The sequence below is a fragment of the Erinaceus europaeus genome, chromosome 10 (assembly GCF_950295315.1).
Source record: "Erinaceus europaeus chromosome 10, mEriEur2.1, whole genome shotgun sequence".
Classification (NCBI taxonomy): Eukaryota; Metazoa; Chordata; class Mammalia; order Eulipotyphla; family Erinaceidae; genus Erinaceus; species Erinaceus europaeus.
This window is the reverse complement of record NC_080171.1, coordinates 92559140-92576500: the sequence shown is the minus strand read 5'-3', so window position 1 is coordinate 92576500 and position 17361 is coordinate 92559140. Positions and strand designations below refer to the sequence as shown.

Below are 17361 nucleotides of genomic sequence, written 5' to 3'. Positions count from 1 at the left end.
GTGTCTATCTTGCTCTCCTCCCTCTCTGTCTTCCCTCCTCTCTCGATTTCTCTCTGTCCTATCCAACAACAACAGCTATAACGGCAATAACAGTAATAACCACAACAAGGGCAACAAAAATGGGAAAAAATAGTCTCCAGGAGCAGTGGATTGTAGAACTGGCACCGAGCCCAAGGGATTACCCTGGAGGCAAAAAAAAAATTACTTTAGGCCAGGAATAGCTACAACTATAAAGGATCCAAGAGAATTCCTACTAAAGCAAGACTTTTAGTCATTATTCTTGGTAAACGTCTATTAAACTATTGTGTTTCCAGCTCTGTCATCTCAAGGGCTATCAAAACATAGCCCCTCCCCTCAAGGATCTTACTATCTAGTGGTAGGATAAACACAAAGAAACATAGTTATATTCTCACTGTGATCAAGTGACCACAGGGAACTGTGGAGACCCAAAGAAAAGTAATTGCCCTGTATAAGCAGAGTGAAATAAGACTCTGAAGGTGATATCTCAGCTCACTCTGGGAGCATGAAAAGCTGTTAACCAGAGAGGAGATATTCCAGCAGAAATGTCAACTCATACAAGGCATTTTAGGGGAATGGCATCACAGGGTCAAGGAACTGCCTATAACTCAACCAGTGAGAGTGGAGGGCATGAGGAGAAGAGGTAAACCAGGGCAGACCCTGCACCATCTTGTATAGCTTGCTCAGGCGGTTGTATGTCATGAAAGCCTGCTGCTTGCAGCTTAGAAAAATTAATTGTTATGGTTTGGGAGGTAGTGCAGTGGATAAAGCATTGAGGTCCTGAGTTCAGTTCCCAGTGGTACATATATTAGGGCAGCTGGTTCTTTCTCTTTCCTTATTTTTCATTAATGAATAAATAAAATCTTTAAAAAGAAAGAGGATGGGTGGTGGCACACCTGGTTGAGCACACACATTTTAGTGCACAAGGACCCAGGTTCGAGCCCCTGGTCCCCACCTATGGGGGAAAGCTTTTCAAGTGGTGAAGTGGTGTTTTAGGTATCTCTCTGTCTCTCACCCTCTTCTTGAGTTCTGGCTATCTCTATCCAATAAATAAATAAAATAATACAAAATTTAAAATGAATTGTTGGAAAGACGCTAGAAGAGATAGAAAGAATGTAGGAAGTTACTGCATTGGTTTAAATGATGGGAAAAAGTATGGCAGCAAACAATAGAATAAGGAAATGCAATCAACAGAGCTTGGTGGGAACAGTTGTGGGAAGTAAACAAGAGGAGTGAAAGATAACATTCCTGCCTTCTGACTCATTTGCTTAGATGAGCTGGTACTATTGGTTGATCCAGTTGTTCCCAGTAGAATTGAATGGGAAAGTGAACTGATTATGTATTGGTATCTCTATAATCTTCACCATATCTCTGTTGCAGGTTTATTTTTTATTCTTCCGTGCACTGACAGCTTCATCAAGGTGGACATGAGGACTATCTCATTTGACATTCCTCCTCAGGAAGTAAGGTTATTTTTTTGTGTTGAGTAACTGAGGTACTGTGCATTTAAGTGCTTGACAGAGTGAATGGCTGCTTAGTTCACAGTTTTAGAGGCTAGCTGCCTTCACCATTTTTCCAGTTTGACCTTGAGCAAGTTCTTTAACTTCTCTATACATTAGTTTCCTCATCTATAAAAGAAGTTCTCAGGAGCTGGGAGATGACTTAACCAGGAGAGTGTGTACACTTTACCATGTTGAGGACCCAGGCATAAGTCCTTGGCCACCTCATGGGAACACTTCCAGAAGGGAAGTTTCACAAGTAGTGGAGTGATGCGTCAGTGTTTCTCCTCTTTCTTTCTTTTCCTTTCTGTCTCTCACCCTCTATCTAAATAGGGAGGTGTTTATCCTCAGTGATAACCCTGATGGCAAACAAATAAGGTAAAAAATAAATAAATAAATGAGGTTGTTAAATTTGGTTCTGCTTTACAGTGTTCTTGTAAAGACTAAGAAATATAATTTGTTAAGTAAAGTGATCACTAAAACAGTAAAGATTATAGAAGTATTTATTGTGATAATGGTGAAATTTATGTGAATTTATTTATGAAATGTATGTATGACAATGCAAGCATAATCTATTTTTCCCTTTTTTGTGATTCATAGTGGGCTACAGTATTCTAAGACTACAGTGTATAGTTCCACACCACACACCCCTTACCCACATTCTGTGTCCCCACCCTCCCACCTCCCAAAGATAACCACCATAGTTCTCACAAGTCTTAGAAACAGTTTACTGATGCAAGTATTATTAGTATTATGAATGTTATCATTCTTACTATCACATTACTCCTTTATAGGTTTTTCAGGGAAGAATTTTAAAATTACTTATTTATTATTGGATAGAAACTGAGAAATTAAAAGTGGGTAGAGAGGGAGGGAGACAGAGAGAGACCTGCAGCACTGCTTCACCACTCGTGAAGTTTTCCCCCTGTAGGTGGAGACCAGGGGCTTGAACCCAGGTCCATATGCACTTACCCAGGTGCACCACTGCCTGGACCCAGGGAAAATTCTGTTTAGTTCAGTATTCTTAGGATTCTTTATTTTATTTTTGGTATATTAGGTGGGAGTCAAGGAAGTAGAAATTGCTCCTTTGGTATTTTAGAGAAAAGGTATGATATATGCTACTAATTATTTCAATTTTTTTTTTCCAAACAACTTCACACATAATCTTATGGTTGAAGTTCACAGCAGAATCTTTAGAAAGTTGATAGTTGCAGGACAAAGAAATTACTCCAGACTTCAGTTACAGAGCTAGGACTAAAACCCAACTTTTTAAATTCCCTGTGCAGTGTTTCTCCCACAGCTCCATCATAGCTCTTAAAGAAATGGTCATCATTATGGCATGCTTATCGAAAGAGGTACACCCTTGCAGACTGAAAATGTGGTGATAGAAATAACAGAAGAATATTGTCAATGTTTTCTGGCCAATATCCCGATGTTTAGCACAGTAGTGGAGCCTGGCCATGATGTTTTTTCTCTTTTCATAAAATCCAGAAACCTGTTCAGGAAACTTCCTAGCTAGTTTGGTACTGATCCTAAGAGTCTGTAAGATTAGACTTTAATCCATACATATGGAGTCATGTCAGAAATCATTTTACCCACAAAAACAAGACCAAGAGAGCATCACTGTAGTCTTGGCTATGTTTTCCATCTTCCAGGAAAGATTGACTCACAGAAGGAGTCCCTTTCAGAGTAACTAGGAATTCTTGTGGCATGTTCCTCCATACAAAATTGCTGGCATCTGGCAGGGTTGCTGGAAGCTTCTGTCTTCCAGCTGCTTTCTTCTCTCTGCAATCTGCTAAATACAGAGCAAATTGAAACTTGGCAAGCAGTTCTTTTTCCGATCCCCTGTGAACTTACTGTGAAGGGAGATAAACACTCTGCCTATGCTAAACAGTAGTCAGAAAGGCTGCAGCCATTGAAAGCTGACTATGGCAGGGACACAGTGGCAAGAATTTGTTTGGAAATACACATTTTCCCATCACATCATGGGAAATACTTAATTTTCATACAAGATGGTAATATGCCATACATTTGTTTATAAACCCTCTCATTTTTCTTTCAAGTTACAAATATTTTTAGATTGCTAAAAAAGGGAAGGATGACTGTTTTTGATGCCTGGTCAAACCAAACATCTGTGTGATATTGCTGTTATTACTTTCCATTTACATAGCTCTTTATACTCTGTGCTTCATGCACAAACATCTTATTTGCACTTCAAAGAATTTTGTTTGTAGAATTGAGCAGTATCATTAGCCCCATCTCCCAAATAAGCCTCTATGGGTCAAGCGGTTGGGAAGACTTGCTATAGATAGCACTGTGGGAGGAACATGCAGAGCTGGAACTGTAGTCCTGTCTCCTCACTCACTCCTGTGTTCTTTGTCAGTTACTGTTATCTCAGGATTATGTTTCTTTTTTATTTATTCATTTGTTTAATTTTTTAAAAAGTTTTATTTCTTTACTAATGAGAAAGATAGGAGGAGAGAGAGAAATAACCAGACATCACTCTGGTACATGTGCTGCCGGGGATTGAACTCAGGACCTCAGGCTTGAGAGTCCAATGCTTTATCCACTGCGCCACCTCCCGGACCACTTTATTTTTTTAATTTTTAAGTAAATTTAATTTCCTTTTAAAATTTTACTTTATTTATTATTGGAGAGAAATTGAGAGAGGAGGGGGAGATAGAGAGGGAGACAGAGAGACACTTGCAACTCTACTTTACCACTTAGCTTTCTGAACCTTGCAGGTGGGGACCAGGGGCTTGAACTTGGGTCTTTGTGCACTATAGTGTGTAGGCTTAACTAGGTATGCCACCACCTGGCCCATTTTTCTTCCTTTCTTCCTTCCTTCTTTCCTTCCTTCCTTCCTTCCTTCCTTCCATTCTTTCTTTCTTTGTTTGTTTACATTGTTATTTAATTCATTTTTATATTCTATTCTTTTTTGAAGTCATTTTATTTGGGGTTAATGGCTGACAGTTCAGTTGTTGACACATGGTTGCAATTTCTCATCTCTCCTGTGGTTAAGTGTCTGCAGAACACCCTCACCCCAGCTTAGGTCCTTTGCTACCGTTATGAACCAGGACCTCCAAGCCCTCTCAATGCCCTACTTTCCCCTCCTTCACCAGAGTCTTTTGCTTCAATGCAATACCCCTCACCCAGTTCAGGTTTTGCTTTGTGTTTTCCCTTCAGGACCATGTTTCAATTCAGTTATTACTCATTTGTCAGCTACCTGCCATGTACAAATGCTGTGTCAGTGCTAGACACACAAAGACAAACTGCCCTTAAGAAATTAATATTTAAATAGAGCAGTGATGATCTAATAAATACTGTTGCATCAGAAGGTACCAAGGGAAGAGTGTGCAGTTCTTCCAGACAAGTTGGGTAGATTTCAAAGAGGAAAAGACAGAGTCAGTCTTGCATGATGAGTAAGAATCTGCCAGTCAGATATAGTGAAGGAGAGAGGGAGAGAGTGAGAACAGGATATCCAAACAGAAGGGACACCTGCACAAGGGCCTGGGGACATAGAGCAGAGATGCATATGGAGACCTACTTACCATCTAGTATAGAGAGAAGTGAGGCCACAGGGTCAGGCATCAAAGGATTTGCACATCAAACTAAGGACTTTGCCCTGGAGGTAGTAGGAAGCATTGATACATTATATCATAATCATGTTGAGAATTTTTATTAGCAGGGTGGGGGAGATAGCAATAATGGTTATGCAAAGAGACTCAGACCTGAGACAATCCTAACCCCCTTCCACCCACCACACACACACCACCATAAGCCAGAGCTAAGCAGTGCTCCTGTTAAAAAAAAAAAAAAAAAAGAATTTTTATTAGCTAGGTATTTACCCTGACCTTGCCCTATGAAAACATCCCCTACTCACTTTTTATTCTATTAATAATTGTGCTATTTTCAGTTCTGTAAATTGAGATTCTCCCATACTACTAAGCTTGTTCACACCTTAGTCTCTCTGCCTTGAATACTCTTTCACTCCACTCACTATATTTATCCCTTCCTTCATGACTTGGTTCAAAGGTTGGCAGAATAGCTTACCTGGATAGTGCACCTGATTTGCCATGCATTTGACCCAGGTTTGAGCTCAATTCCCCACCATATTGGAAGAAGCTTCAGTGCTGTAGTGATCTCTCTCTCCCTCTCCTCTTTCTCCCTCTCCTTTCCCCTCTCCCTCTCCTCCTCCTCTCTGTCTTTTTGTCTCTATTGATCGCTATCTGAAAAAGTTGGTCTGGATCAGTAAAGTCCCATCAATAACAAAAAGTAAAATAAAAAGTCTTATTCATGAATCACCTCTGCCACTAAGTTATATATTCCACTATAACTTCAGCCCTTCCTTGAGTCCCCAATCTCTTTGAAAATAGAAGACAAATTTTATCATACCTTTATTCCCAATGCCTAGCACAGTGCCTACTGTTAAGTGGTATCTCAGTATTTGTGATTGAGTGAACACATTCATGGAGTTAATGAATAAGTGAATTTATATTATTAAATATTAAAATTTAAAGACTTAATTAACTTTCTGACACTTTCCTCTCTTGATTCACTGGAGCTGCTATAATAAATTACCACAAAGTGGGTGACTTATAAGAACTTATTTCTCACAGTTTTGGAGCAACAAGCAAATTCAGTCGCAAGGGCCTGTTCCTGATTCAACAATGATCGTCTTTTTACTTCATCCTCTCATTGTGGGAGGGTTCACAGAGCTTTGGGGACTCTTATTGTAAGGGTACTAGTTCCATTCGAAGTGTTTCACCTTCATGTGCTAAAGACATATCTCCAAATACCAACACTTTGGGAAATAGACTTCAACATAGAATTTAGGAAGAACATATTCAATTAATAGCACTTACAAAAGAAAGTCAGCTAGTATCATTAGCTACTCTAAAGAGTAAAAATTAAAAAAACAAACAAACAAAAAAACCCTTACAGTTATATTAAAGAAATGGATGTCTGACAGATGGAAAACTGCTTCCTTTGTTGGCAGATCCTCACTAAGGATTCGGTGACTATTAGTGTGGATGGCGTGGTCTACTACCGTGTTCAGAATGCCACACTGGCTGTGGCAAACATCACCAATGCTGACTCAGCAACTCGGCTTTTGGCACAAACTACCCTGAGGAACGTCCTAGGCACCAAGAACCTTTCCCAGATTCTCTCTGACAGAGAAGAAATTGCACACAACATGCAGGTAAGGAGTGCACCACTACAGCTGTTGAAATAGAGTCAATGTGTATGTGAGAACATTTTATTAATTCAAATTGGAGAATACTGGCCTTCCTTCACCCACCCTACCCCCCTTTCATAGCTAGGTTTTCCTTGCTTGGGCAGTAGATAATGAATTAAATCTGACTTATTTAGAAGAGAAAGTATTAGAAACCTGAACTCATTATTTGTATAGACTTCACTGTGTGTAAAAATTACGTTCTTATTTGATGCCCCCAGTCACCATAAAAAATACAGAATGACTTTAGTCCTACAATGTTAAAAGGAAATAGTTGAAGTAGAAATAGGTAATATGGCTTACACAGAGTCACATTAGCTGTCTTTTGTTTGTTTATTTGTTTTACCAGAGCACTGCTCAGCTGTAGTTTATGATGGTATGGGGGATTGAACCTGGGACTTTAAAGCCTCGGCATGAGAGTCTGTTTGCATAACCATTATGCGTTCTATCCCCCACCCCATCACCTGTTTTTATAAACTTATCAAACTACCATCACAACCATTGTTTTGTGAATTCCTCATAGTTCTTTGTTTGTTTTTTTGTTTGACTTGCAGTGGCAGGGTTAGAGAGGGTGAGAGAGACTAGAAATAAAAACCATTACTACCTGAACCTATTAGAAAATGTTTTTCAACATTTGCAGTAGCTAATTAGTAGCGGAATCATAATTAGATCTCCAGCCCTACAACAGTATCCCTTTTACTGTAGGATAGCTACCTCTCACACGTCTCCCTAGTACCTAACACAATGCTTATTGCTGAGTGACAGCTCTATCTTTGATAAGTGACTGAAGAAATTAATGGACTTAATGAGTCAATGTATGTTATTTGAATTTCAAAGACTTAGTTAACTTTCTGATACTTTCCTCTCTTGGCCCATTTGAGTTACTATAATAAAATGCCAGAGTGGGTAACTTATAAGTTCAAACTCCAGTGAATGTTGTCCTCAGGTCAGGAGTGAACATTTCTACCTTGCCTTTTCTCTTCCTCACAGGCGACTCTGGATGATGCCACTGACGACTGGGGAATCAAGGTAGAGCGTGTGGAAATTAAGGATGTGAAACTACCTGTGCAGCTGCAGAGAGCGATGGCTGCGGAAGCGGAAGCATCCCGGGAGGCCCGCGCCAAGGTAATTCTCCTATTGAATTGTCTGCAAATTACAGAAGTGAAATAGCTCAGAGAGGTGGTTTAGTGGTTAGGAGCAGGGCTTTGAAAGCATGAGGTTTTGAATTCAATACCTCATATACCAGAGTAAGGCTCTGATTCTCTCTCATTAATAAATAACTTTTTTTAAAAAAAGTAAAACATGTTTGTTGTCAAATTGAAATAATCTTGACATATTTAGTAAAAATGAAAACCTCGTGACCACTTCATATTGTATTCCCCCAGAAGTCACCACTCTTAACAATTGAGCATGTGTATTTCCACATTATTATTTTGACTTTATCTGACTAGGTTATCAGTCTATATATATATATATATATATATTTTTTTTTGCCTCCCAGGTTATTGCTGGGGCTCAGTGCCTGCACCACGAATCCACTGCTCCTGGAGGCCATCTTTTTCCCTTTTGTTACCCTGGTTGTTTTTACCATTGTTGTGGTTATTATTATTATTGTCACTGTTATCATTGTTGTTGGATAGGACAGAGAGAAATGGAGAGAGGAGGCGAAGACAGAGAAGGCGAGAGAAAGATAGACACCTGCAGACCTGCTTCACTGCTTGTGAAGCGACTCCTCTGCAGGTGGGAAGCCAGGGGCTAGAACCTGGATCCTTCTGCTTGTCCTTGCGCTTTGCGCCACGTGCGCTTAACCCACTGCGCTACCGCCCAACACCCTATATATTTTTTTAACAAAAGGAAACTCCTAGTATATATGTTGTTCAGCACTTTGCTTTTTTCATAACATACCAGCTACCGCATCTTTTATGGACTGCAAATGCCATGCTTTTATTCTCCTTTTACTTGAACAAAGTAATAGCTCTAGCTAGCTCAGGGGAAATGGACAATCATATTTGCTTACCATTTCCTTATTCTTATCTTCTCTCATCTCCCTACTTAGACTTTCATGACTGTTTCCTCTTCTCCCTCTCCTTTTTCCTTTCATCCCCCTACTTTTCATCCTTTGATGTCTGCTTTTGTTCCTCTTTCTTTCTTTTTTTCCTCATCACCCTTACTTCTGTCTTAACTGTGTATAGGTACTTAACCCTGTAGAAGGGACTGAGAAAATACTTGTTAATCGAAACTAGACCAGAGGATCTGTCGAAGTGCCAGTACATAAGGATACAGGGAGATGTCCCCAAATTCAAGGCCAGAAAACAGAGTCAAGCCTCATCAGAATTGCAACTAGGAACCTGAAAGCTAGTAAAACTCAAGAAAGCAAATCATTCCTTTCCAAGGCCCCCTGTCACTGTGGATAGCTCATGGTGGGGGTAGGTGTCCAACTTTCAATTCTCCCCAGTGAAACCCTAAAGGAGATAAACCAGCTCTGATGAAAAAATTATAGCAAAGAGAATCTCTTTGGTCAGAAGGCAAAGCTAATTAATGTCCCTGAGCTTTTGAATGGGTAGAAGAAGAGGGACAGTTTCCATAGGAAGGGCTGCTACAGACTTGGCAGACTTCCCAAGACACAAGGAGCAAGCCAATTTGTTTTGGTTGTTAGAAAACAGTAGGAGTTGGGGATGGCTGGTTAACTGCAGAGCCCTGCACTTCTGTTAGAGTGCCTGTAAGCCACACATTAGTCACTATAATTTCTTGGTCAGCATCAAATAGAGTAGTAGCTCAGTTGACTGTGTATCCAGAACTTTCAGTTAACCAGAATTATTAGGTTTTTCTAAATGATAATGTGTGCTTTCTATACTACAGAACCCTTAAGTACCTTCTCTTAAAACCATCACACTTAGAAAACTAAATTATGTGGTCCGGGTGGTAGCGCAGTGGATAAAGCATCGGCCTCTCAAGCATGAGGTCCTAAGTTCAGTCCCCAGCAGCACATGTACCAGGGTGATGCCTGGTTCTTTCTCTCTCCTCCTATCTTTCTTATTAGTAAATAAAATCTTTTTTTTTAAAAAAAGAAAAGAAAACTAAATTATGTTTATGATAATGGTACTAAATATGCCCTGTTATAATCTACTAAGTTTGAAAACCAGCAATTGCTTTTACCTAGATAAGCCATTAACCAAAAGCCACATCTCCAAGGCATGTTGCATTTATCGTGGACTACACAGACTATCAGAGTCAAAAGGGTCCTTAGAGATTATCATCTGAAGGTGACAAATACCTACCCCAGATGCTGCCACTCCACCTGCTATTCCCATGTCAGTAATTAACCATAACACTGTTTTCCACTGAGCTCAGACTTGACCTCAGAAGTCTTCTACAACACTCCAGGTAATAATTTCAACTGCTTGGACTGGCCCTTAGATGATACTTATCTGCCATTCCACTATTCAGATGGGGAGGGGGGAAATGAGGTCCAAAAATGTTATGTAAATTCCTAAAGGTCACATAGTCAGTTAGTGCCAGTGAACATCAGAGTCGTCCCCTTCTGCTCCCAATTGCCTCAGCTGGGACTTTACAAGAATTTAATCCCATCCCTTTATAACAAGAATAGCTGCAAGAGGTCAGTTAGAATTCTGAATTATTGTGCTCCCAGTTGAATGGAACTCCAGGGTTGATCTCAAAGCAGTGGACCTGAGATGTGACTGTCTTGGTGGTTAAGGTCAAAACAGAATCACACTGAGTTTAGCCCCTTTGTGAAATACAATACCTACAGCCAGGGAGGTGGTACAGGGTGCAGTACCACACATGCCAGAGTGATAACATTAGTGTGTGTTCTCGTGTTGTCTCTCTCTCTCTCATTAATAAATAATGTTTAATACAATACCCAACAACCACCATAAAGTCATATATTCATAGCAAATAATCAAGTTTTCCTGGAAAATGTATAAAAAGGTCACAATTTCTTCAATTAATAAATATACTGCAAAAGAAAAGAATGGAAGAGCCTATAGATTAAGAGACTTCAGGGGAAATTTTTTTTTAAGATTTTATTTATTTATTCATGAGAAATGATAGGAGAGAGAGAGGAAGAACCAGTCATCACTCTGGTATATGTGCTGCCAGAGTTTGAACTAAGGACCTCATGCTTGAGAGTCCACTGCCTTATCCACTGCGCCACCACCCAGACCACGGGGGGAAAGAAAAAATTTCTCTACCCCGGCTCCCCACCTGCAGGGGAGTCGCTTCACAGGCGGTGAAGCAGGTCTGCAGGTGTCTATCTTTCTCTCCTACTCTCTGTCTTCCCCTCCTCTCTCCATTTCTCTCTGTCCTATCCAAAAACGACAACAACAATAATAACTACAACAATAAAACAACAAGGGCAACAAAAGGGAATAAATAAAATAAATATTTTTTTAAAAAAAGAAAAAAAAAAGAAAAAATTCCTCAAGCTAATTAATCATCAGGGAAATACAAATGCAAGTCACGAGCAGATGCCCCACTAGACATCTGCCAGAATGGAAAAGAGAGAATAAGAGAGAGACAGAAAGATGGAGACAGAGAGAGAAGAAAGGAAAGGAGGGGGGAAAGAGGGAGAGAAAATGAGAAGAACTGAGAGTGGGAGAGGATGGAATGGAATTCCTATTTTGCCGGTGAGACTAGAAATTGGTAGACCTTCTGTGAAAAACTGTGTCTCCAAGGAGTGATCTCATTTGTTTCTGGAAAGTTGCATAGTCGAAATGCTTGCAGCAGCTCTTTATAATTGCCTCAAACAGGAAACTACTCAAACATAGATTGCTCTTTGAATGGATAAATAAATTATGGTCTAGTCACATGAAAGGCTACTATACAATAAAGAAAATGAACATGCTAAGTGTTCAGAAATGTAATCTGAGGCAAAGGTGGCAAAAAACTTGGCTCAGACCTGCCACTCCATCTAGCATTCCTATATCAGTATTTAACCAGAGCCCTAAAGCACATTGTCCCTCGTGTTTTACAATATGTGTTAGACGAACCTCTCATTAAAAATTTTAGACCAGGGACCAGGACCAGGAAGTGGCGCACCTGGTTAAGCACACACATTGCAGTGCAAGAGGACCCGGGTTCAAGCCCCTGGTTCAAGTCCCAGCTGCAAGGGGAAAGCTTCATGAGCTTATAGTAAAGCAGGGCTACAGGTATTTCTGTCTCTCTATCTCCTCCTCCCCTTTCAATTTCTCTTCATCTCTACCCAGTAATAAATAAATAAAAGTATTTTAGAAAAGATTTTAGACCAAATTAAAAACTTGAAACATAATCTCTTCTGTGTTTAAAATCTCCCTTATTTCCTTTTTCATACCTCTCAAGAATGTCCCAAGTGCTTTCAGGATCCTACTTTCAGCCCTGGAGATCTGTTAATGGGATGAGCACAGTGTAGACAATACAGATCACCTTTCTTTGGTCTTCCTTCAGACCAACCCACCTGAGTTAACAGAGGAGACAGTAGTACCAGTCTCACATACCTCTACATGCCAAGTTTTAGAATGACAGACCATAGATACAAAGTGCTGACCAGCATGAAATTACTGCATATCTGGCAAAAGCCCTGCCCATCTGCGTGTATTTTGCTTCTTTTTCTAAGATCCTATCCACAGCATATATTAGATTCACTGTTAGACAAAGCCAGTGGTGTTGTGTTCATATCTTTGGCAGTTCACTCAGAGAAGCTTTTCTGTTAATAAAACGTGTGCCCTGCCTGGAGGGTCTGGCTTCCCAGCCAACAGATTGTGTTTTGATTGGTAGTAGGAGATGAGATATCTTTGCAGTTGGTCCATTTCCAGACTAAGAAAGAAAGGAAGAAAGAAAAGCTGCCTAATTGGACATATGAGATGGCATGGAAAAAAGAAAATCAGAGCCTGCTATTCTCAGACAGCCAGAAACTAAGAGGGTAGGGGAAGGTAAAGAGGAGAGAGAGACAGAGAGACAGAGAGAGATATACCTGCAGCCCTGCTTCACCACTAGCAAATCTTTCCCCATGCAGGAAACACATTGTAACAACTCTTAGTTTCACATTGTAACACTGTAAAGCTCAACCAGGTGTATCACCGCCCAGCCCTTTGTCATGAACTATTTTATTACCCAACTGCAATACACTTGATAGACTACAGCTGATTTTTTTTAATTCCCTGTGACTACAGACAAGGCTTTTTTTTTGAATTTTATATTAGTGATTTAATAATCATTGACAAGGTTGTAAGATAACAGGGGAATAATTCCATACAGTTCCCACCACCAGAGTTCCATGTCCCATTTCCTCACTTCCCTATTCTTTATCCCTCTGGGAATATGGACCAACATTCCTTGTGGGGTACAGGAGGTAGAAGGTCTGGCTTCTGTTAACTGCTTCTCTTTGAACAATTAGCAGGTCAATCCATAGCCCCAGCCTGTTTCCATCTTACCCTAGTGGAGTAGGGTTCTAGAGAAGTGAAGTTCCAGGACACATTGGTGAGGCCATCTACCCAGGTGGAATCATGTAGCGTACAGTCAAGACTCTTAATGTTTCAGAGTTTCTCCTAATAAAGAGATTCTTTTTTTTAAAAAATTATTTATTCCCTTTTGTTGCCCTTGTTGTTTTATTATTGTTGTAGTTATTATTGTTGTTGTTATTGATGCCGTCATTGTTGGATAGGACAGAAATCAAGACAGGAGGGGAAGACAGAGGGGGAGAGAAAAATAGACACCTGCAGACCTGCTCCACCACCTGTGAAGCGACTCCCCTGCAAGTGGGGAGCCAGAAGCTTGAACCGGGATCCTTAGGCCGGCCCTTGTGCTTTGTGCCATATGCGCTTAACCTGCTGCGCTACTGCCTTGACTCCCAAGATCTTTTTTTTTTTTTTTTTTAATAGAAATGCTTCTTTTAGAGGCCGAGTGGTGGCGCACCTGGTTGAGCACATATGTTACAGTGCACAAGGATCCAGGTTCGAGCCCCCGGTCCCCACCTGCAGAGGGAAAAACTTCATGAGTGGTGAAGCAGGACTTAGGTGTCTCTCTGTCTCTCTCTCCCTATCTCCCCATTCCTCTTAGTTTCTGGCTGTCTCTATCCAATAAAAATTAAAATAATTTTTTAAAAATTAAAAAAGAGAAATGCTTCTTTTAATGAGATGATTGAGAAACAAATTAATGTGTATTTAGGTTGTTGTTATTAATTGCTAGAATCAGAAGATTAGCATCCACTCTGTTCTCATTTTTTATTCTCACCAATACAAAAAGAAATTTTTTTACATAAATAAGTAGAAGGCAATGGGAGTACTGTTTAAAGTAATGTCATATAATCCTCAGCACTAGCTCTGAATTTATGTGCTATAAAACCAGCACCATCTTTCATCTAAAATAATTTTAACAGTTATCAGCTTTCAGTTTAATATAGGCTTTTTTTTTCTTCGAAATCAGAGAATTGGAAACCCTTCTGATTTGCAGAAGGAGACATATCCAGTCATTAGAATTACTTACTTTCTCAACCCTTACACAGTATTTTGAAGAATCCCTTTGTTTGGTATCCTAAAAAATGGAAGAAATGCAAAAGTAAATGAAGCTGTCTTGACCTCAGGCACATTGTGTATGGAGGGGGGGAGCTGGAGGGAGAAGAATATTTGGAAACTGAGGGACTGGAAATCAATTTCCTGAAAACAGTTTTTACTTGCTAGAAAGTATTGCAGACCTCCCAACGTGTACATACTCATATTGGAAGATTGATGCTTGACACCCTGCACTTTCCCTCGTTTAAGCCATCCTTTTCACTCTTCATAGGTCATTGCAGCTGAGGGAGAGATGAATGCTTCCAGAGCTCTGAAAGAAGCCTCCATAGTCATCACGGAGTCTCCTGCAGCCCTTCAGCTGCGGTATCTTCAGACGCTGACCACTATTGCTGCGGAGAAAAATTCAACGATTGTCTTCCCTCTGCCCATAGATATGTTGCAAGGCCTCATGGGGGCAAAACAATGAGTCACATTGGCCTCTGCAGAGATGAGTGCTTCCCTCCCAGGCATGAGGAGGGGGACCAAATTAGCCTTCAACCATATGGAGAGAATAGGGCAGAAACCCGTAATTATTCTCCCTCCCTTTCCTTTTCCATATGTTGAGTGTGATGTTCTTAGAATGTATAGTCATCCTCACAACAGATGAAAGATGATTAGCTTTTGTAAATACTGAGAGGAAGATATAGGTGGTTTATATAAAAGAATCTCTTACTCGTTAAAAGATTTATAAGTGCATATTTTTAGCTCATTGTGCAATAAGGTTCACTCCTTCATCTTTTGATTTTCATCAAGTTGTCCTGCACCATTTATCAGCAGCCAAGCCAAAGGCAAGAAAATAGACTCAAACCTTCTCACCTAGCCCCTTTGCCCCGGCTTGACAAATGCTTTGAAGAAAGCACTGACCTTAAGAAACAACCAGTTTGTTTGGGCTACATGTGCCTTACTTTCAGGGAGTCTTAATTAAGGGGATTAGATTTCTAACATCCTATTTACTTGCTAAGTTCAAACCATGTTTCAAAATAACCCTTATTTAAGAGCAGGCCAAGTGCCTGTCAGCTATAGAGGAAATGGGCTGGATCAATGAGAAAAAATAGTCCTAACCCCTGAAAGTCTTTAAAATACATTAGTATAAAGGTCCTTTTAAAAACTATGTCTTTTTTAAACCATCTTTGATCCTCTTTATGAGTAGGTAATTCCTAGGTGGTCTGTCAAACCAGCTAAAATACTTGTCACAAAAGTGCTATTTTTTCACTTTTGCCTATTTTCGAATATCAGGTTCTAAATAATTTTGGTTTTTTAAAATTGCTAAATTCTATACATCTTTGTAGAACATGTGAATAGTTTAAGACTAATAACTTTTTAAGTTTTTAAAATTACTTATTGGAAATAGACATAGAGAAATTGAGAGGGGAATGGGAGCTAGAGAGGAAGAGAGACACAGAAACATTTGCAGCCCTATTTCACCACTCTTGAAGCTTTCCCCCTGCAGGTGGACCAGGAGCTTGGTCCTAGGTCCTTATACAATGTAATGTGTGCACTTAACCAGGGGCACCACCGCCTGGCCCCAAGAACTAATAACTTTTAAAAGCATATATTCAGAAAACCATTTTATTTTATGGTCTGTATATTATTAACTATTGTATACTATGAAATATATTGTTACCAATCCCATTCATTAAGTTGTGCAAGGAATTCACAAAATATTGGTCACATACTATCTGCGAAGACACTTTCAAACAGGATATCTACATTGTTATAGGTAGTTTATTTTCTCCTTGTGTTTTGTATTATTATTATTATTATTTTATTTTCTGAAACAGGAAGTAGTCAGCTCATCTATGTAAATCACCATTGCTTAGTCTGTAACATTAGGGAGCACTTTCTGATTTATAATGTCTATGGTTTTAAGCAACCTGGCATGCTTTCTCTTGTTCTGGGAAAGTGATGGTGACATTGTTTTCATATCATCTTTGAGTTTCTGAAAGCTGATGTAGGGAATTCCAATAACAGCGACTTTCTTACTCAGAACCACCCTACATACATATTCCTTAGCTGGATCCTTGTCAGTCCCAGCATTGAATACTCCCTCATTTCCAAGTTTCTTTCAGAAAGCCTAGAATCCAGGTTCCTAGATGAGCTTCTTCTTCTCCTTCTCCTTCTCCTTCCCCTTCTTCTTTTTAATGTTTTTATGAAACATTTTGACTTAGAACTCAAGTTGAAGTTACATTTTGAATTAATGATTTTATCTTCTTTTTGGGGTGACTTATCTTTAACTGTGGGCCAGGAAATCACCACAACCCCTGGATGAAAAATTCTCCTCAGACCTATAGAGCTATGTTTTAGTTCCTCCTTTCCCTATCTCTAGATAGTGGGCAATCTTTACTCTTCTGTCTTGTGAGTGCATAGTGCAGTAGTTTGGAAGTAATTCACTTGGGAGGGTGAAAGCAGAACAGAAACTCTAGGATAATAGTGTTGATGCAAAGTTGTTTCTGGATACCCTCCTTTTCCAATGTCAAACATAATAAAGTGTGTACTTTGACTGATTTCCTTTGGGTGAGTGTCTGTTTCTGCCTGCATTTAGTATATGTGGATCTAGTTTTTGAGAAGTGAACCATCACAGCCTCTAATCCTTCAGTGGCTGCCTTAGATTCTTTGAGTGCACCTAGTAACCAGAAGATGGGGAGAGGTGGTGGTCCACTCCGCCTGCCCATCTCTCCTCTCTAACCTTCTCTGGTACACCTGCCCACTCATCTGCCCTGAATTCTCAGCTGTTTTCATTTCCCTTTACCTTTGTCCAAACAGAACAGGAACTGACATCTTGTCAACCTGCTATAAAACCAGTAGGGGTTATCTACAACATTCCAAACCTTTGAAGAACTGTGTTGTATTAATACCATTTGTGACATACCAGACACCTAACTCCATTCAGATATACGTACAGTTTTTATGTTAGCTTAAAAAAAAAATTTGAGGTACTTTATTACTGAAACTCAAAGGTTAAGACTTAGCCAAGGTCACATGGGTGCTAAAAAGAAGAGTTGATATTCAAATATATATGTGTCTAGTGCCAAAGACTTCCAGCAGCAACATTCTTTTTTCAAAG

The 17361-nt window shown here is 39.7% G+C and overlaps 1 protein-coding gene across 1 annotated transcript in view; it reads left to right on the top strand.

The window, feature by feature from the left end:
* Nucleotides 1-16797, top strand: part of STOM (stomatin) — a 37459-nt gene extending 20662 nt beyond the window's left edge. Inside the window, exons 4-7 of the mRNA XM_007539929.3 lie at nucleotides 1399-1481; nucleotides 6517-6720; nucleotides 7744-7878; nucleotides 14530-16797. Coding sequence (XP_007539991.2) covers nucleotides 1399-1481; nucleotides 6517-6720; nucleotides 7744-7878; nucleotides 14530-14724 — 617 coding nt within the window. The 3' untranslated portion in view covers nucleotides 14725-16797. The remainder of the gene's footprint in view (nucleotides 1-1398; nucleotides 1482-6516; nucleotides 6721-7743; nucleotides 7879-14529) is intronic.
* The last annotated feature ends 564 nt before the right edge of the window (nucleotides 16798-17361 follow it).